Source organism: Delphinus delphis, chromosome 19 (assembly GCF_949987515.2).
Source record: "Delphinus delphis chromosome 19, mDelDel1.2, whole genome shotgun sequence".
NCBI lineage: Eukaryota > Metazoa > Chordata > Mammalia > Artiodactyla > Delphinidae > Delphinus > Delphinus delphis.
This window is the reverse complement of record NC_082701.1, coordinates 29,007,059-29,028,383: the sequence shown is the minus strand read 5'-3', so window position 1 is coordinate 29,028,383 and position 21,325 is coordinate 29,007,059. Positions and strand designations below refer to the sequence as shown.

The window sequence follows — 21,325 nt, the reverse complement described above, 5'->3', positions numbered from 1 at the left end:
ACGATTTCTTTCAACATAATTTTCATATCAAAGAGAGCACACCCTCTGGTTCCTATTTTCATGATGTTATTTTAAGTATTAAATAAGAAAATATATGTCAAAATAGATGGAAATGCTATTTTGAAAAGATTCACATTGATATCTGATAGACAATTCAGGAAACATTTAGGATCTAATATGGTGAGGTACAAAGCTTCTTCTAAGAAATAAATGCTTATTCATTTATAGACCAGAACTATTCTAACAGGTAATTGTAGAATATAGCCCATTGACAGTTATGTTAGCACTATGTTCCTATGGAAGAAAGTTTTTGTAGACTTGGGATTTTAGTTTGGGGATAAATCTGAGGTACATTGAAATAACAGTGACATATATCATATTTGATAGCATGTTTAGAAAATGTCAGTTATTCTTTTGATGACCTCTGTTTCAACCTTAGTGTATAGGGTATAGAGTGCTTCTAGTGCTGGACATTGGTGAATAGATTAACAAGATACGATATCTCTGTCATTCAAAGAATTTATAAACTAGCAAATACCTTTATTGATTCCAAACCTTACTTCTCTTATGATTGTTTTGTCCTGATACTCAGGACAGACAAGTAGTGGCAGCAGTATCACTTCCTAATGAATAAAGAGGATTTATTTCAAAGTACAGCATACTGTATTTTAGAATTATTAATGCAAACACAGTATCTCAATCCTGTGTGGCTTTTAGATTTCATGTATTAATTTAGCAGGTATTTATTGAGCACCTATTATGTGCCAGGCACTCTTCTAGGCATTTGGGATAGTTCAGTAAACAAAGTTAAGATCCCTGACATTTAGAGGCTTATAGTCTAGTGGGAGTGACAGACAACCATGAACATAAGCAAATTATATAGTATATTAAGAGATAAATGCTATGGAGGGAAAAACAGAGCCCGGTAAGTGAGATCAATGTTGAGGCAGTGGGCATATTGCAATTTTAAATAAGATCTTGTAGATAAGGTGACATTTAAAGACTTGAAGTGAGGGAGTTGGCCATGCAGATATTTGGAGGAAGAATGTTCCAGACAGAGAACAGCCAGAAGTGTGTCTGACCTGTTTGAGGAATATCAAGGAAGACCTTGGAAGAAGAGTAAGAGAGGGAGGAGTAGAATAATAGAAGATGAAGTTGGAGGGGAAAAGAGGAGACTGATCATGGAAAGCTTTGGTAGGATATTATAAGGACTTTGTTTTTTACTCAGGGTAAAATAGTCATTGCAGGATTTCGAGCATTATCTGACTAGAAGCCTGGCTGCCATTATTATGGCAGCATGGGAATCTCAGCTTTGCAAACCATAGAGAACATGAATTTGGGAGTCTAAAAGTGTCATGCACAAACCAAAAATGAATCATTTCTCTATTCCCACTCACTAAGCACCTTGGTCTTCAAAGATGTAAAAGTCCTGATGATTTCCAGGGTTCTGTGGTGCAGATCAGCTGCTTTTGTCTTCCCTCTCTAAGCCGTAGATTTCACCTTTCTTTGGTCTCTTTCCAGTAGTTCATCTTTCTAACTTCAGTGTTGTCTTCTTGCCTGTTCTGTTGCCCTTTGTCATTTTATTGGATATTTTAGGAGAGTATAAACATATATTTATCATTCACCATGTGGAACCAAAAAACTAATAATTGATTTTCCAACGTGATTAGTAAAAAACCTCTGAGATACTTGCGCCGAAACTCTGTTTGACGCTGTAAAACGTTTTGCTGGATTTATGGTAATAATGTTATTTTAATGAAACACAGGTCATGCTCTTAAGTTTTTTAAACTTAAAATATATCCACTCATGGCAGTAGGAAAAGGATAATCACTTTCATTGTATAAAGGTATAAATTGTATAAAAGTAGTGTCTCACTGTATAGCCCACACTTTGAGAGTTTCTGTGCTGGAACAGTTTAGATTTGAATCCCTTTCAAGTGAATGGATTTGGACAAGTTAATGCAATTGAGGACTTGGGAACAGAGTGGATAACCAAAAGACAGCACATTTTGGTGGAAAGACTATCAGACCAGGATTTTAGCTCCATTTCTCTATTGCTAAATTTGATACTTCAGTAAATCACATAACCTTTCTATGCCTCAGTTTTTTCATTTGTAAAATGAAGGATTGAAAATTAGATCATCTTTAAATAATTCTTCTTTTTTAATAATTCTAAAAAGTTTATGATACTTAAGTCATTTTGGAAATTTGTTATACTTTTATGGAGAATATGATTAATTTTCTATTGTTATTTTTTTTATGCAGGTTAATGGTGCAATGTAAGAAACCTTTAAAAGTTTCTGATGAATTAGTGCAGCAATATCAAATTAAAAATCAGTATCTTTCAGCAATAGCATCTGATTCAGAACAAGAACCTAAAATTGATCCATATGCATTTGTTGAAGGAGATGAGGAATTCCTTTTTCCTGATAAGAAAGATAGACAAAATAATGAGAGAGAAGCTGGAAAAAAACACAAGGTAAGAGAAATCAAAGTACACCAGAGTGTCACTGATGATCTGTAGCTCTGCATATAGTACCACACTTGTATTTGGAAAAAAAAAAAAATCATCATTTTAACTTAGAAAAACATTTTTTAAAAATAGGTAAATTCGGCACATTGTACATAATTTAAGAGCTTGTATGGGCTTGAAATTGTAGCTGGTCTCTGATAATGAAAAGATCTTTATTTTTTGTTGTATAAGTTTTGAGGTTGGAGAAAGAGTGCATTAATTTCTGTTATATTGAAATCAGGACATTTAGGTAGACGAACTGTTTTGATTCTGAGTTAAACTATGCTGTAAGTGAATTACCAGTTTTCAAAATTGCAGTAAAATATACATCACTGAGTTTATAAAATACATGATACTTTGAAAAAAAAAAAAAAATACATGATACTTTGAATATGTGAATCAAGAACCTGTAGTGCCCCTGAAAGTAAATTGTTACGAGAATAAAGTGTGAGATGTACAAATACTTACTTGATTAAAATTTTAAAAATCAAATATTTGAGGATCTATTAAGGACAGAGAAATCTATTAAGATAACTCTGCTAGATAAGAATTTTGCCGTAAATACAAAATTGGAAATTGAAAGCTGTAAAATTGCAAAAAGGACCCAATAGTATGTTTAATACAAAGAATTCATTTCACAAAGTTTTATTTAGCCTTACTGTGTGCCAGGTACTTGACATTTTGTTCTTCTGTAAATGTGGAAACAGTAGTATCTGGGAAGGCAGTAGGTATTGTAGAAAGAACATGGACTTTGGGATTTGGCAGATTTAGGTTGAAATCCCAGCTCCACTACTTATCAGCTGTATTTCCTGGGTTATCTTTAGAACTATTTTTTGTCTGTAAAATGAGTGTACTATTTCCTTATCACGTAGGTTAGTTGTGAGAGTTATTGATGTCTGTACTACACCCAGCAGAATGCTTGATACATAGCTACTCAATAGTTGGTATATTTTATTATTGGTAAAATATGTATTTCAGTCTAATATGTAATATTGTGTGCAGGTAGAAGATGTGCCATCTAGTGTAACAGTGTTATCACACGAAGAAGATGCTATGTCATTATTTAGTCCCTCTATCAAGCAAGGTAAAACTTTAATTTTCTTTTTTAAAATACTGCATTCCAGGATTGTTACTCCAAAGTAATCTGACATTGTTGGACTTTTAGTGTTCCTTTTTGCATAATTCATATGTTTCATAGAAAGGGACCTATCTTAAAATGATGGATTTATTGTTTATCTTGTACTGGGAGAAGCAAGTTTAGGTGATAGAAATTCTGTTTTGAATTGTTGGAACGTCTTTCCTTTTTTTTTTTTTAATTTTTATTTTTGGCTTCCTTGGATCTTCATTGCTGTGCGTGGGTTTTTTCTAGTTGCGGTGAGTGGGGGCTACTCCTTGTTGCGGCGCATAGGTCTCTCACTGTAGTGGCTTCTCTGTTGTCAAGTATGGGCTCTAGGTGCTTGGGCTTCAGTAGTTGTGGCACACGGGCTTAGTTGCTCTGCAGCATGTGGGATCTTCCCGGACCAGGGATCGAACCTGTGTCCCTTACATTGGCAGGCAGATTCTTAACCCCTGTGCCACTAGGGAAGTCCCTCCTTTTTTAACAAATAAAAATAATTTTCAGCTGTAAAATGAAGGGATAGGATAAGATCATTGCCTGATATCTCTCTCAGATCTAAAAACTCAATTTATGAATTAGACTTTACTGTAATTTAGTTGTCCTTTTCTCCCCCTCTCCCCAAGTTAGAAGAACTGTTGCTGAGGTCATTAATTTAACAAATATTTATTGAGCACGTGTTATGTGTAGGCACTGTTCTCGGCACTGGAGATACAGTGGTGAAGACTCCACTTTGAAAGTGTCTGACTTGTGCTACTTGTGAATAGAATAGAGAGACATGATATATTAGTTCTTTTACAAGATCTATTTAATTTTTGATGGAGGCAGAAGAAGTTGTCCTTTGGTATGTGTCTTTTAGGGGCAAAGTTTTGTTTTAGTATTTGGAATAAATAGAGAAGGTCAGTCAGGCTCTGTGCAACCAAAAACAGGAATAAGAAAAAAAGTCCATCTGAATAAGGAAGAGATGGTCTTTCATGAAATAAATTTAGTGGTCAGTGGTTCTAAGTAGCTTAAAGTGAGTTAACAATTCGGGTTTTTTAGCCTGTTTACCTACCCTAGGATATAGGAAATGTGTAGTTGTCCCTGTGGTGTGGCTTTCTCAAAATGTGGACCGTCTGCCACATTCTGGAGCATGTTTTGAAGTGAAACTGGGAAATCTTGGTTTTTAATAAATATCCTAGATGATTTTTACACACTCTAAAAATTTCAGAACTACTGCTTTAGTGAATCTTTAGGACAATGTGCAGAGGCACTTGGAAAGTGACTTTCACCTTTCTGAAAGGGAGGGCTATTTCAAGTTGTTTAACCATTCTGAGGATGCTTTGGAAGGTTTATACACCAAATTGCTTTCTTTTTTTTCTTTCTTGTGTGGGAATGTAAGAGGAATTTAACTTTCATTTGTATTTTTATTTTTTCTAAAGTCTTTTTTTTTCACTAAAACTGGGGGGGAAAAAAGGAAAATAAAATTTTAGAACTGAAATGAAACTTAACTAAGGGGTACTTAAGTGAGTACTTAAGTGCCTGGCACTGGGCAAAAGTGCTTTATCTACATTTTGTCACATTTAATTCTTGTCATACTGTTAGTGTTGGCGTTGGGATTCAAATTAATAGTCTGTCTGACTCAAGAGCCAGAGAATCTGTGCTTCCTTTATATTTCAGGAAGATAGAAAAATTAAATGTGTGTGTGTTTAATTCTGTTTAATTCTGTTGTCCTGATAGTGTTTATATTTTTATTTGACATATTATTAATGTAGATTACTTAGCTGTGTTATGGATTACATAGCCTTTGGTGAGCTTCCTGGGGAAGGTATGACCATATATTTAAAAGTTTATTTCTATGAACTAAATTTTAAACAAGTCACCATTTCTTATTGCATAACACCCTTATAAAGTTATATGTCTAGCTTAAATAAATAGAATAATACCCATTTGGTCAGTAGTAGAATTTCTGATTTTTTTTTTCTGGTTGACACATGTAGATGCTCCACGCCCTACTAGTCATGCCCGTCCTCCATCAACCAGTTTGATTTATGACTCAGACCTGGCTGTCTCTTATACTGACCTTGATAATCTTTTTAATTCTGATGAAGATGAACTGACAGTGAGTATCTTATTAATGATTACAATTATAATTTGTTTTCCTTCATTTTATATAAGTTTATTTTTCAGAAGTGATATGTGACTTGAATACTATGTTTTAGCCCTGAACAATAGGATATATTTTGGAAGAAATTAATTGGTGTCCTTTTTTAACCTCATGTTTGAGCCTTTTTTGTGTTTTTTTCTGGCTGCGCCGCCTGGCTTGCAGAATCCCGACCAGGGATTGAACCCGGGCCCTTGGCAGTGAAAGCACAGAGTCCTAACCACTGGACCGCCAGGGAATTCCCTGAGCATTCTTGATATAATGTCACCTATAAACTTTGAGGGGTTTTTTTCTTTATTTTTTGTCTTTGAAGGACATGTATAATTAAGCTTAATTTGAGCTCTGCCGTATGTTCTTTTTCTCCAGTCCTTAGGAAGCAGAATTATTATTATTACTTTAATAACTAGAATTATGACTTATAACATTATACCAGAACATATAAGATTTTTAGAAATTTCATGTAATGTCTGAAACATTTATATTAACATACTTGCAAACAAATAACCCAAAGAAAGTTTAGTATTGTTTTTTGTTTGTTTGTTTGTTTGTACTGCAGGTTATTATTAGTCATCAATTTTATACACATCAGTGTATACATGTCAATCCCAATCGCCCAATTCAGCACACCACCATTCCCACCCCACCGCGGTTTCCCCCCCTTGGTGTCCATGTTTCTTCTCTACATCTGTGTCTCAGCTTCTGCCCTGCAAACTGGTTCATCTGTACCATTTTTCTAGGTTCCACATACATGCATTAATATACGGTATTTGTTTTTCTCTTTCTGACTTACTTCACTCTGTATGACAGTCTCTAGATGCATCCACGTCTCAACAAATGACTCAATTTCGAGGAAGCAGAATTATTAACCTAATCTTTGATCCTCTAGTTTTAGAAATGACCGAAAAATTGACTCAATTAGAGAATAATAAGTAATTAACATTAAAGTTATATGCCTTGTCAATTTGTTAAGGAATACTACTTCTTCTGAATTTGTTTGGCTTCACAGCCATTATTATAAGACACCTACATACTATAATAATGAAAGAGGAAGAAAAAGTAATGCTTAATCTTTAACACCCATTTGCAGGGAAAGGTGAAGATAAAAGAAATTAAAGCTTAAAATGAGATTCCCTAGAATGTCAAGTCTCTGGCAAATTAATGAATTGGGTGCTGCATTATAAAAGGGAATTCTTTTTTCATCTGCATAAAGATAGCTTGGAAACTTATATAGTACATTTGGTCTCTTCAATTAAGTGACATAAAGCAGATATCACTATACATAAACTTTTACTCCACATCCCGTAATATAGTATATTTTAGGTGACTATATCCCTGAATACTTTGATACTTTTGTACTTTCTCTACCATTCACGTATCAGCAGTGGCTCTTCTGAGGTCAAAGGTTGTGATCAGAGCTCAGTCTACATATCTAAGACAAGGTGGCTAACAGGAGACAAGGAACCAAGTTGTCAGCTCTAACAACACTGGTGACAGATTAGAGATTCTAAAACTTGTTTTGTTCGATGTATTAAAACTACCTTTAGTTAGGGATCCTATTGCTTTGTCGTATGAGATCTTTCTGAAGTTTTGCTTAGTTTTACCTGTTGTAGCGTTTTTGCAGGGCAAGAAGATTATTAAACAAGGTAAAAGTGTAAACAAGAATTTGGAGGGGTGATTGATTATATAGGAATCTTTAATGTCTTTTATTTAAAGGGACAAATGCTTTATGAGTATCTTTTACTAAGAGGCAATTCTGATGTTAATTACAAACCCTTATAGTAGGTTTTCTTACTTTTTTTTTTTAATAGGTTTTAAGTAATAGGTTGTTCTGTGTATTTTGAAAGTATTGGTCATTTTCTTGAAGGAACTTTTTCCTCTGTTATTTGGAGCATTATCAAATCAGTAGAAAAACTAATCTGGGTTATTGATTACCTAAAATGTGTTTTATGTCTTTAAATTATTTTGTATCTTTAAATTGTATCTTGTATATATTTGGCTCTAGCACAAATGGGCTCTACTTTCAAGTTACTCTGAATGATTACTGTCTTGATCACGTTGGATTTAAATTTCAGAGCAATATGTGTGTGTGTGTGTTTTTTAATAGCCTGGATCTAAAAAATCGGCGAATGGATCAGATGATAAATCCAGCTGCAAGGAGTCAAAGACAGGAAATCTGGACCCATTATCTTGCATAAGTAAGCTTCCCAAATCTGTGTTCCAGATAAATCTGCAAAATTAATCTCAATAAAGTTCTCCACCGCTTTGTTTTAAGCACAGAGTAACTTCTTTTTAGTCTTATGTTAAAATGTGTGTTTTATTAAATATAGGCACTGCAGATCTTCATAAAATGTATCCTACACCACCATCATTGGAACAACATATTATGGGATTTTCCCCAATGAATATGAATAATAAAGAATATGGTAGTATGGATACAACACCTGGAGGAACTGTTCTAGAAGGAAATAGTTCTAGTATAGGAGCACAGTTCAAAATTGAGGTTGATGAAGGATTCTGTAGCCCAAAACCTTCTGAAATTAAAGTAAGTATTTTATTTTTCTAGAAAAATAATTCACTTCCTATATTTTTGTATAGAATTAGTTTATTGCTAGATTCAAAAATCCTTTCTTAGTGATTCTAATTTCGTTATTAACAAATTTGAATTATGGTGACACTATTAAGAATGCATTTAAGAAAAGAGTAGGATTACATTTACATTGTATTATTTTGTTTAAAGACAGGAAAAAAGGACTAGAGTCAGTTTGTTGTTTTTTTTGTCCCTTGGAAAATAAGATGCTAAGAGTCATGGTCTTTATATTGTAGGATTTTTCTTATGTCTATAAGCCTGAAAATTGTCAAGTTCTAGTGGGATGTTCCATGTTTGCACCTCTAAAAACTCTACCAAGCCAGTGTTTGCCTGCTATCAAATTGCCAGAAGAGTGTATTTACCGTCAGAGTTGGACTGTTGGAAAATTGGAATTGCTTCCTTCAGGGCCTACAATGCCATTCATCAAAGAGGGGTATGATTTAAATGTATAGTATTGGTATAGTATATGAATGCTTGTATAGCTTTAATTTTTTTCATAGAAGCACCTAGTATGTTGGTACCCGGAAAAAAGATACTGGTTTTTGAAAGTTCTAAAAATCATTTTCTGATTAATAGCTTATAATGGTGTTTGTTCGGTATGGTTATTAAAGTATTGGAACACTAAAGACCAATAAACTTTGTCTTTGGAAGCACCTTTTATTTTGGTCTGAAATCCTAATCACTCTCATTTGTACATTTGCCGTATTTCACACACTTTTTATATTTAAGTATCTCTGAAATTGGGGTGTCTTATAATTCGTAACATCTTAGAATTGCCATTGTCCTTTTTTTACACATAAATATCTCTAAAATTGGGTTTGTTTTTTTTAAACAGTGGCATCTTAGAATCAATGAAGTATGGGTATTTGTAGTACAAGAAATATATAGATAGTAATTGTGGATGTCTAGGTGTGGAAGAGTGTATACAAATTTTATTTATAATGGAACTAGTTAGTTGGGTCTCACCCCACAACAATCACCTAGAGTGGATGTACTAACCAAAAATACATTTTAATTGTACTTGTAATTTTTGCACTAATCGTATTTTCATAATTTTTGGTGTTATTGAAAAACATTTGGGACATTTTTAGTTGTATTTCCCATTACTAATATGTTCCTTTATGCATGTTTTTGATTCTCTTTTGCCCTGGTGACACTAGTGATGGAAGTACTATGGATCAAGAATATGGCCCTGCTTATACACCTCAAACTCATGCTTCTTTTGGGATGCCTCCTAGCAGTGCACCTCCTAGTAACAGTGGAGCAGGAATTCTTCCTTCTCCATCTACCCCTAGGTTTCCAACTCCAAGGACTCCAAGGACTCCAAGGACTCCTCGTGGAGCTGGTGGACCAGCTAGTGCTCAAGGTTCAGTCAAATATGAAAATTCAGACTTATATTCACCAGCTTCCACCCCATCCACGTGCAGACCCCTTAATTCTGTTGAACCTGCAACTGTTCCTTCCATCCCTGAAGCACACAGTCTTTATGTAAACCTCATTCTTTCAGAATCAGTTATGAATTTGTTTAAAGACTGTAACTTTGATAGTTGCTGTATCTGTGTCTGCAACATGAATATCAAGGGTGCCGATGTTGGAGTTTACATTCCAGATCCAACGCAGGAAGCACAGTATAGGTGTACCTGTGGCTTCAGTGCTGTCATGAACAGAAAATTTGGAAACAATTCAGGATTATTTCTTGAAGATGAACTAGATATCATAGGACGCAACACAGAATGTGGCAAAGAAGCAGAAAAACGTTTTGAAGCTCTCAGGGCTACTTCTGCTGAACATGTTAATGGAGGACTAAAGGAATCTGAAAAATTGCCTGATGAGTTGATATTATTGCTACAAGATCAGTGCACTAATTTATTTTCACCTTTTGGAGCTGCAGACCAAGATCCTTTTCCCAAAATTGGTATAACTAACAACTGGGTACGTGTTGAAGAGCGGGACTGTTGCAATGACTGCTACCTTGCATTAGAACATGGGCGTCAGTTCATGGATAACATGTCAGGAGGAAAAGTTGATGAAGCACTTGTGAAAAGTTCATGCTTACACCCCTGGTCCAAAAGAAATGGTAAGTATGCTAATGGAATAATTTTTCTCTTTATTTTCCTTTAGTTGTATGACTTTTCTTTCTTAGGAAAAGGTATTAAAGGCAGTTTCCCATGTAGCTGATAGAGACACTTAAATTTGGACTTAAAACTCCTTTAAGAATGATATTTTTAGGGCTTCCCTGGTGGCGCAGTGGTTGAGAGTCCGCCTGCCGATGCAGGGGACATGGGTTCGTGCCCCAGTCCGGGAAGATCCCACACGCCGCACAGCGGCTGGGCCTGTGAGCCATGGCCTCTGAGCCTGCACATCCGGAGCCTGTGTTCCGCAACGGGAGAGGCCACAGCAGTGAGAGGCCCGTGTACCGCCAAAAAAAAAAAAAAATGGTATTTTTAAAGGGAGAATTTCCTAGCAGTTTAATTTCACCAACAGAAGTATGGTTATTAGAGGTCTGTAATTATGTACTTGAGTAGGACTATAAAAGGTACTTTGCACATGTCAATTAGCAGAAAATTACTCGTTGTCTGATTTATTCAACATTCTATCACTCATTATTTATTGAGCAGCTAATATGTGCCAGGCACTGTTCTTTTACGAAGTACAGTATTAAAACAAACATATTTCCTGCCCTTTTTGAGCCTGTAATTCTCAAAATAACAAAATAAACAAAAATAAGTAATTATATGATATCAGATAGCGACAAGTGCTTTGACGGAAAAGCAGGGTAAAGGAGTGGAAAAAGACAAGAATATGCTACTTTAGATGTATGTTTAGAGAAGATATTACTGAGGGACAGCATTTGAGCAAAGACCTACATAGAGTGGGGGAATGTGAGCTGTGTGGCCGAGAGAAGAGTGTTTTCAGGTAGTGCAAAGACTGTGAGGGAGTAGTGTGCCTAATATGTTTGAGAAACTGTAAGGAGGCCCTGTTGCTGGAATGAATTGAGTGATGGGGAGACTGTTAGGAGTTGGAAGGCTAAGAGATGGCCGAGCACCAAAATCATGTAGGGTCTTATGTACCATGTAAGTAAGGCCTTTATAGTTTATTCTGAGAGTTACGGGAAGCTGTAGGACAGTTTTGAGCAGAGAAGTAACATGATCCTTTTACTGTTTATTCTTTTAAAAGATCACTCTAGCTGTTGTGCTGTGGGTGGTGAAGGTGAGAGTAGAAGCAGATAGATCAGTTAGGAGGCGGTTACAGTAGTTCAGGTGAAAGATGACAGTACCTTAGACAAGATTGGAAGCAATAGAGATGTGAGTAGTAGGTTCTAGGCATATTTGGGAAATAGAACCTACAGGATTTGCTGATATAAGGAAAGATGAGGCATCAAGGATAGCTTGAGCGAATGGATGAATGATGGTACTAATTATAGAGGAGGGGAACAACTGGGGGAGAAGGTCAAGTACTTATCTGGAGAAACGAATTTTAAATTCGGAGGAGTAGTTGGGGCTAGAGATTAAAAAATGTTGTGTGTGAGTTATCAGTATTTTAAGTTATCAGTATTTTAAGCTATGGAGATGGATGAAAAAACTTAGAGAGTGACTCTAGATAGAGAAGTCCAAGGATGGAACTGACATTTAGAGATGGGGGAGAAGAGGAGGATCCAGGATAGGCAACAAAGGAGGTAGGAAGAAAACCAAGAGAGTGTGTTGTGCTGGTAGCTAAGTATAGGAAATGTTTGAAGAAGGAGAGAAATGTCATCCATGTCAAATACTTGTGTGTAGTTATAAAGATCTAATGAGTTAATACATATGAGCTGCTTAACACAATCCTTGGCACATAGTAGGTACTGAATTTATATAAGCTGCCATTATTAAAGTCATCATTTAGGGTTTTTTTTCAGGCATAGCCACTGGGAAACGTATTTCTAAAAAGATGTCTCAGTATACCACTCATTAACTTTTTCCTAACTTTTGGTAATTATGCAGAAAGTTAGCCTTCTTCAGAATGTGGTTTTTGTTAAGAATTTTTGTTCTTAGGTGATACATGCCATTTAATAACTTTTATTTGGTTCCTTATGTCATTTGCTAATCCAGCCATTTTTGGACACGTGCAAAACAATGTGCTTGGTATTCTGGAAGATATGAAGATATCCTATATTTAAGTTGCTTATAGACTACTTGGAGAACTAAAACTGTAATACAGGGTTGAAGTAAAAATACTCTAAATGCCCATTGACAGGAGAATGGATAATATGATAGTACAGATAGAATGTTACATAAGCTCTGAAAATGAGTAAAACTCTTGTAACAGATGAATCTTGGTAAAAGTTTTGAGGGGAGGGAGAGGGAACAAGTCCCAGAAGATTGTATATAGTGAGATATTTTTTCATAAAGTTCTAAAACAGGCAAAACTAAATGTATTTTCTAGATGCACATAAAATTCAGGATGATGGTTAATTCTTAAAAGCTGAGGGATAAGATAGGGAGAAGCACTTAATAAGATTGAGTAATGTGCTTCTTGGGCAGTGAGATCGTAGTTGTTCATAATATTATTAAGAAAATTTGTGAATAAGATAAGGCTATGCATGGACCAGTGGTTACATTTTGTTCATGATAATAGTTTGATGATTCATCAAACTCAGTATACTCAAGGATCAAATTTTTAAAGAAAAAGGTATAAATAAATGTCATATAGATTTTCAAAAAAACGGCAGGATTATTTTCAGCCATAGATAGTAGTTAAGAACATAGGCTGTGGAACCGACTACTTGGGTTTGCAACATGGCTCCATCACTATATACTATGACCTTGGGCAAGTTATTTAACCTCTGTTTCAGTTTCTTGAGATAGTGTCAATAATAGTATTTACCTCAGTGTTAGAGGATCGAATGAACTAATACATATAAAACAGACCAGTGCCTGGCACAAAGTACTCAAATATTACCAGTAGTAACAGTAGTAGTAATAGCAGCAGCAGTAGCATTAGTGGTATTCTGTTTATTTTTATTATTATTATTTGTTTTTAAGATCCAGCTTATCTTGAAAGTTGTCACAAGAAAAAAAATTTTGTGTAACTGTGTATGATGATGGATGTTAACTGGACTTACTGTGGTGATCATTTTACAGTATATACAGATAACAAATCATCACTTCTTACACCTAAAACATAACTAATGTTATGTCAGTTATACCTCAAAAAAAAAATATCCAACTTATTTGCCAAGTAATAGAAAATATTGAGTTGTTAACCTTGTGTGCATTTTTTCTATAACAATAAAGATTGATGTAAACAGATTACTCTGCTGCCATAAAGATGAATTTCATCCTAAGAATTTATATTGAGAAAATAATTCAAAACAAAAAAGAAATATCTTTATATTTCAATTTAAAATTTCAACATTAAAATAAATAATGCTGCAAAACCTAAATGGGCAATATTGGAATACTTTCTCATTCAATTATAACAGCTTCATAAAATAGTATCAAACTCCTGTATTAGGACCTTTGCCCTGATTGTTTCCTCTGCCTGGGACACTGTTCTTCCAAGTATTTACATGGGTAACTCTCTTGTCTTTTTAAATTTTGTCAGAAGTCATCTTCTCCATCCTGCTCCTTTTTTTTTTTTTTCCCCATAGTGTTTGCTTATTACCTTCTAATATACTGTATAATTTATTAATTATCTCTCCATTAAGTTCAGCCTATGCAAGTTCTGTTTAAGAGAAAGGGTTTTTGTCTATTTTGTTTGTTTGTTGATATGTCCAAGTACCTAGAACAGTGCCTGGCATATAGATGCCCAAGGTGTTGAAATATTTGTTTGAAGGAATTAAAAGTCTACAAACTGTAGTTTGTATAATTTAATGGTAATGTTTATTTTTCTCAAGATAGAAAAAGCTTTGTTCCAATTATAAAAAATACATACTTGCTGAAAAGAAAGTTAAGAATCTAAACAATACAGAAAAGTAGAAGTAAAAATTGCCCCCAATTTTTGCCCATCCCCATCATTACACCACTCCATGATCACTCATTTTTAAGCAACTTTATTGACATACCATACAATTCATTTAAAGTGTACAATTGAATGGTTTTTAGTATTCACAGAGTTGTGTAGCCATCACCACAATCAATTTTAGAACATTTTCATCATCCTCAAAAGGAATCCCATGTTTATTAGCAATCACTCCCCATTTTCCTCCAACCACTCCCTCCCAGCACTAGGCAACCACCAGTGTACTTTCTGTCTCTATAGATTTGCCTCTTTTATACATTTCATATAAATAAAATCATATCCTATATGGTCTTTTGTGACTGACTTCTTTTTCTTAGAATAATGTTTTCAAGATTTATCCATGTTGTAGCATGTGTTAGTACTTCACTTGTTTTTATTGCCAAATAATATTCCATTTATGAGCATCCCACATTTTATTTACCCATTCGCCTGTTCATGGACATTTGGACTGTTTCCACTCTTTGGCTGATATGAATAATGGTACTATGAACATATGTGTACCAGTTTTTGTGTAAACATACGTTTTTATTACTCTTAGGTGGACTTGATAACTGTTTTACGTTTTGAGGAACTGCAAGACTATTTTCTAAAGCAGTGCACCATTTTACATTCCCATCAGCAATCAGTTCCACTTTTTCCATATCCTAATTAACACTTGTCCTTGTGTGTTTTATTATTATTATAATCATCTTATTGGGTTGTGAAGTATTATCTCATTGTGGTTTTGATTTGCATTTCCCTAATAACTAATGAAGTTGAGCATCTTTTCATGTGCTTACTGCCCATTTCTCTTTCCTCTTTGGAGAAATGTCTTTTCAGATACTTTGCCCATTTTTAAATTAGGTTTTTTGTCTTTTCATTATTGAGTTATAAGTGTTCTTTATATCTTCTGTATACAAGTTCCTTATCAGATTATGATTTGCACATATTTTCTCCTGTTCTCTGGGTTCTCTTTTCACTTTCTTGATGGTATCATTTGAAGCAGAAAAGTTTTTAATTTTGATGTTCAGTGTATTATTCTATTTTGTTGTTTGTACTTTTGGTTTCATATCTAAAAAGGCTTTACCTAATCCTAAGTCATGAAGATATACTTCCATGTTTTTTTCTAAGAGTTTTATAGATTTAGCACTTATATTTAGCTCTTTAATCCGTTCTGAATTAACTTTTGTATATAACGTAAGGAAGGGGTTCCATATTCATTCCTTTGCATGTGGATATCCAATTGTCCTAGAACCATTTGTTGAAAAGATTATCTTTCCCCATTAAATTGTCTTGGCACCTTTGTCAAAAATCAGTTGACTGTAGGGCTTCCCTGGTGGTGCAGTGGTTGAGAGTCCGCCTGCCGATGCAGGGGACACGGGTTTCTGCCCCGGTCAGGGAAGATCCCACGTGCCGCGGAGCAGCTGGGCCTGTGAGCCATGGCCGCTGAGCCTGCGCGTCTGGAGCCTGTGCTCCGCAATGGGAGAGGCCACAGCAGTGAGAGGCCCGCGTACCGCAAAAAAAATCAGTTGACAATAAATGTGAAGTTTTATTTCTGGATGTTTACTTCTATTGATCTATTTATCTGTCCTTCATGATCACTCTTAAAAATCATTATATATTCTAAAAACCATTGCTTTCCACCAGATCTCAGTATAGAGACCTGGCACTTGTCATAATATACAATTATATTATTTTTCATGCATTCTCCTGCACAAGATTGTAAGATCCCTGAAGACATGAATAAGAATTTATTTACACAATATTCCCAGCAGCTAGCATAGTTCCTGACCCATAGTAGGTCTTCATTAAATATATATTTTTTTAAGAATGAAAGAGTATCTATGGGAATCTCTCTGAATTAAAATCAAACTGTAGTTTCCTGAGCTTCACTCAGACCAGAATTTCTCAGGGTAAGCTCTGTGTATATGTTTTTTAAAAGTTCCCCATTTGATTATGATAAACAACCTTAGCCAATGACAACTTTTTCTAGATTTTATGTAAATAGTCACATATGAATACACATAGTTCTGTTTGTGTAAAATTATCTTCCATACTTTTAAAACCTGTTTTTTAATTTATTAGTTTATTAGTCATTTGTCCATTTCAAATAGCTCTGTTATCACTTTTTTTTTTTTTTTTTTTTTTTTTTGGTGGTACGTGGGCCTCTCACTGCTGTGGCCTCTCCCGCTGCGGAGCACAGGCTCCGGACGCGCAGGCCCAGCGGCCATGGCTCACGGGCCCAGCCGCTTTGCGGCACGTGGGATCTTCCTGGACCGGGGCACAAACCCGCGTCCCCTGCATCGGCAGGCAGACTCCCAACCACTGCGCCACCAGGGAAGTCCTGTTATCACTTTTAATGACTAGTATTCTATTATGTATATAATAGTTTATTTAAACATAATAATTATTAAGCAGTATATCTGAAATTAAATTACTTCTGATTCTGTACACTATTTAGATGTAGGGAATTAAAACAAGAAATAAATTAGGCAATAATAATAATGAATTAAAGTTGAATGATTTAACATAACAGAGTGCTCAAACAGGTTTAATGATACAGCTGAACCATAATGGAGGGACAGATTACTTATATCAGTAATATTTCATGGTTTTTTAAAAAGCCATTTGACAATTAAGAGTGACACCCTCCATATCCATCCTGATAGTTGGTCAGAAATGTAGGTCATAATAATTTGATAATCTGTAAATCTGTTACGTCTAGGTTAATAAAATATCTTCAGATATTACAGCACTTTTTAGCAGTATGAACAAGTTTATCTGTTACTGTACAAGTTGTATACTTCAGAGTTGTTACATACAGTCTACCATTTTTCACAAGTTAAGCTTTAATCATTGTAACCAGTCTAGTCCATCTGGTCATTTTACCAAAGTGGTGGTAATGAAGGTGCATAATTTATAACTCATTTCTGTGTGAGGCAAAGTTCTTTCTAGTAAGATACCTATAAGCACCAAAAACAACCAAAATAGGGACTTCCCTGGCGGTCCAGTGGTTAAGACTCTGCGCTTCCACTGCAAGGGGCACGGGTTTGATGCCTGGTAGGGGAACTAAGATCCTGTGTGCCGAGCTGCACAGTCTAAATAAATAAATAGATAAAACAACCAAAATAAATGCAAAAAGGAAGAAATTTATTTGATTAATTTATAAATTGATCAATGAGCTAATGAATGACTTTTTATGAAGACGAGTTACAATAACTTTTTTATTGTCTCTTCTTGGTTTTAAATACCTAGAAAAATCATTTCTACAGATCATTTTAGATACAACTTACTATAGTTCTCTACACAAGCAGATGCTTAATCTTGGTGATGAAGAGCTAAACTTCCCTAGATGTCTTGTTATCATAAAAATTTTTGTGTTGACAATAGCAATTCTTATTCTTTTTTCTTTTTTTTTTTTAATGGTTGTAGATGTGAGTATGCAGTGCTCACAAGATATACTTCGAATGCTTCTATCTCTTCAGCCAGTTCTTCAGGATGCTATTCAGAAAAAAAGAACAGTAAGGCCTTGGGGGGTTCAAGGTCCTCTCACTTGGCAACAATTTCATAAAATGGCTGGCCGAGGCTCTTATGGTAAGTAATTTATAGTAATGTGTATTGACTTATTTTATATCATTTCTCAGTTTTTTTGCCCAACTTTAATAAGCACATTTATCTTTAAATATTTCGGTGGCATATGCTTGACTTAAGGCCAGTGTGGTCAATCTTAGCCTTCCTTACTTTGAACGTTTTCAACATTCACTTTACTGGGTTCTCCAATCCCACTTCAGAAAGAACAGCTTGTTTTTACATATTTTACTGACCAGAAAGATTTTATGTGAAGAAAGAATCATACTGCCAAATAAAGACTGAAACACTACTTTTCTTGTAAGTTTACTATTTTACAAAATTTAATGAAAAATGGGGTAAAAAAGAGAGGGTAATACTAGTGATAAAAGGCCCCAAGGTCTTCATTTAAAAAAAAAAGAAAGAACAAAGACAGAAATTTGCCCCTTGTGACAAGAGTAACAAATGAATACTCTCAGTATGGTAAACAGTAGATTTATGGTCAACTGTAATGGAAGGAACATTCAAAATGCTTGAACTATCTGTTGAAGATTATCTCTGGGGAAAAAAAACCCAGAAAAGATTGGGAACTTCCCTGGTGGTGCAGTGGTTAAGAATCTGCCTGCCAGTGCAGGGGCCACGGGTTTGATCCTTGGTCCGGGAAGGTCCCATGTGCCACGGAGCAACTAAGCCCATGCGCCACAACTACTAAGCCTGTGCTCTAGAGCCCATGAGCCACAACTGCTGAGCCTGAGTGCTGCAACTACTGAAGCCCATGCACCTAGAGCCTGTGCTACGCAACAAGAGAAGCCACTGCAATGAGAAGCCCGCGCACCGCAACGAAGAGTAGCCCCCACTCGCCACAACTAGAGAAAGCCCACGCACAGCAATGAAGACCCAACACAGCCAAAAATAAATAAAATTTTTAAAAACCCCAAAAAACAAAAAAGAGTGTTTCTGAAAGGTGGGATGTAATTGAAACTTTTAAAATATATTTGAAATAATAGTTTTTATTCTGAAGTCCTTGACTTTTTTTGCATGGTTTTAGAATGCATTATGTACAGAAGTAGTAGATGATTTGCTCATATTTTCCTTTTCCTCCTTTTATTAATGGCTGAATAATTTAAATTTCATTTAAAAAAACTTGATAATCAGTGAAAAATGCAGTTTAATTATAGTATTTATATATATATTTTTTCTACTTTTTAAAAAATATTTCAGTTTTATTGGAGTATAGTTGATTTACAATTTTGTGTTAGTTTCAGGTGTACAGCAAAGTGATTCAGTTATACATATACCTATATTCATTCCTTTTTAGTTTCTTTTCTCATATAGATCGTCACAGAATATTGAGTTAGGGTTTCCTGTGCTATACAGTAGGTCCTTGTTGGCTGTCTATCTTGTATACTACTAGTGTGTGTGTATGTTCATCCCAAGCTCCTGATTTATCCCTCCCTGCCACGTTTCCCCTTTGGTAACCATAGTTTGTTTTCTATGTCTGTAAGTCTGTTTCTGTTTTGTGAATAAGTTCATTTACATGGTTTTTTTTTTAAATTGGATTCCACATATGAGCAATATCATATATTTGTCTTTTTCTGACTTACTTAGTATGATAATCTCTAGGTCCATCCATGTTGCTTCAAATGGCATTATTTCATTCTTTTTTTTAATAGCTGAGTAATATTCCATTGTACATACATGCTGCATCTTCTTTATCCATTCCTTTGTCGATGGACATCTAGGTTGCTTCCATGTCTTGACTATTATAAATAGTGCTGCAGTGAACATTGGGTTGCATGTATCCTTCCAGGTTATGGTTTTCTCCAGATATATGCCCAGGAGTGAGATTGCTGGATCATATGGTAGTTCTGTTTAAGGAACCTCCATACTGTTCTCCATAGTGGTTGTACCAATTTACATTCCCACCAGTGGTGTAGGAGGGTTCCCTCTTCTCCACACCCTCTCCAGCATTTATTGTTATAGTATTTTTACGTTCTTTTTGAAGCCAAAATAGTAGACACATGCAGAGTTCTACACCTTACTGTTCAGTACATATGAGCTTTTATTTTTCGTTTTTTTTTAAATGGCTGCATATATTCCATTGTTCTGTACATATGTTATTTTACCAGTCTACTGTTTATGGACTTAACATTGTTTGCATCATTATCATTACAACTATTCTAGAATGCACACAATCCCTGGCTTAAAGCATGTGTATATTTAAAAATATATATATTGCCAAATTACTCTCTCTGATAGTGGTTTAAACTCCCACCAATAAAATGTTTGTTTCCCCAAACCCTTGCCAGTAGGGTGCTGAGTAGATGGGAGAAACTGGTTTGTTTCATTATAGTTTGAGACGTAGACTAGTACAGACTTTGAGGGTAGATTTCCTAGATTCTAAATCCCACTTCTGCCACTTCTTATGTGATACTGGACATGTTGTTTAACGTCTCTATTCGTGCTTTCTCATCTCTAAAATAAGGTTGATATTAGTATCTGCTTCATGGTTTTTGTGGGGATTAAATGAGTGAATACATGTAAAGATCTTTGAACATTACCTAGCACATAGTAAATGTTACAATTGTTTGCTATTAATTATTTTAAATTCCTTGCTCTTAATGAGATTGAGCATCTTTTTATGTATAAGAGGTATTTCTGTTTCTGTGGACTTTGTTCATATCCTTTACCTGTTTTTCTGTTAGGATGTTGATCAATTCCTTACGGATTTATAGGTCCCCTTTCTATGGTAAGGAAATTAACCTTTTGTTGTACACATTGCACATCTTTTTTCCAATTTATTGTTAATTGTTTGGCTTTGTTTATAGTGTTTTTTCATGCCAAAATTTAAAATTTATGTTGTCAGATTAATCAGTTTTTAAATGGACAGGTTTTACATTATGCTTAAAAAGGCTTTCCCCAGTCTTGAGTTTATTCAAAATAAAATGATGACAATTAGGTGACGTTGATTAAGAGGTACAGACTTCCAACTATAAAATAAATAAATCATGGGGATGTAATGTACACATGGGGAATGTAGTCAGTAATGTTATAACAACTTTGTATGGTGACGGATGGAGACTAGTCTTATTGTGGTCATTATTTCATAATGTATAAAAATATCAAATCACTATGTTGTGCACCTGAAACTAATATAATTTTTTTTAAAACCCTCCCATATCTTCTTTTGTACTAATAAGTTTTTTGTTCTAATTTTTTTACATTTAAGTGAAGGTATAAGTCACATATTTTATAAAAGGTCATTTAGCAAATTCCTAACTGTGAAAGTCTCAATCACTGGCTTTTAGGTATTTTTTGTCTTTAATTAAATATTTTTACTACTAATAATGACTACACTAACTCTTGACATTTAAATGTTCCTCTTGGGACTTCCCTGATGGTCCAGTGGTAAAGAATCTGCCT

General features: G+C 34.9%; 1 protein-coding gene across 2 annotated transcripts in view; it reads left to right on the top strand.

Moving 5' to 3' along the window:
- The window catches only part of MED13 (mediator complex subunit 13), a 94,629-nt gene that overhangs the window by 46,625 nt on the left and 26,679 nt on the right, over positions 1–21,325 (top strand). For both annotated transcript variants that reach the window (XM_059997597.1, XM_059997598.1), the window contains 8 exons: positions 2,266–2,479; positions 3,515–3,596; positions 5,606–5,727; positions 7,874–7,964; positions 8,097–8,311; positions 8,593–8,789; positions 9,517–10,433; positions 17,768–17,929. In XM_059997597.1, coding sequence (XP_059853580.1) covers positions 2,266–2,479; positions 3,515–3,596; positions 5,606–5,727; positions 7,874–7,964; positions 8,097–8,311; positions 8,593–8,789; positions 9,517–10,433; positions 17,768–17,929 — 2,000 coding nt within the window. The remainder of the gene's footprint in view (positions 1–2,265; positions 2,480–3,514; positions 3,597–5,605; positions 5,728–7,873; positions 7,965–8,096; positions 8,312–8,592; positions 8,790–9,516; positions 10,434–17,767; positions 17,930–21,325) is intronic.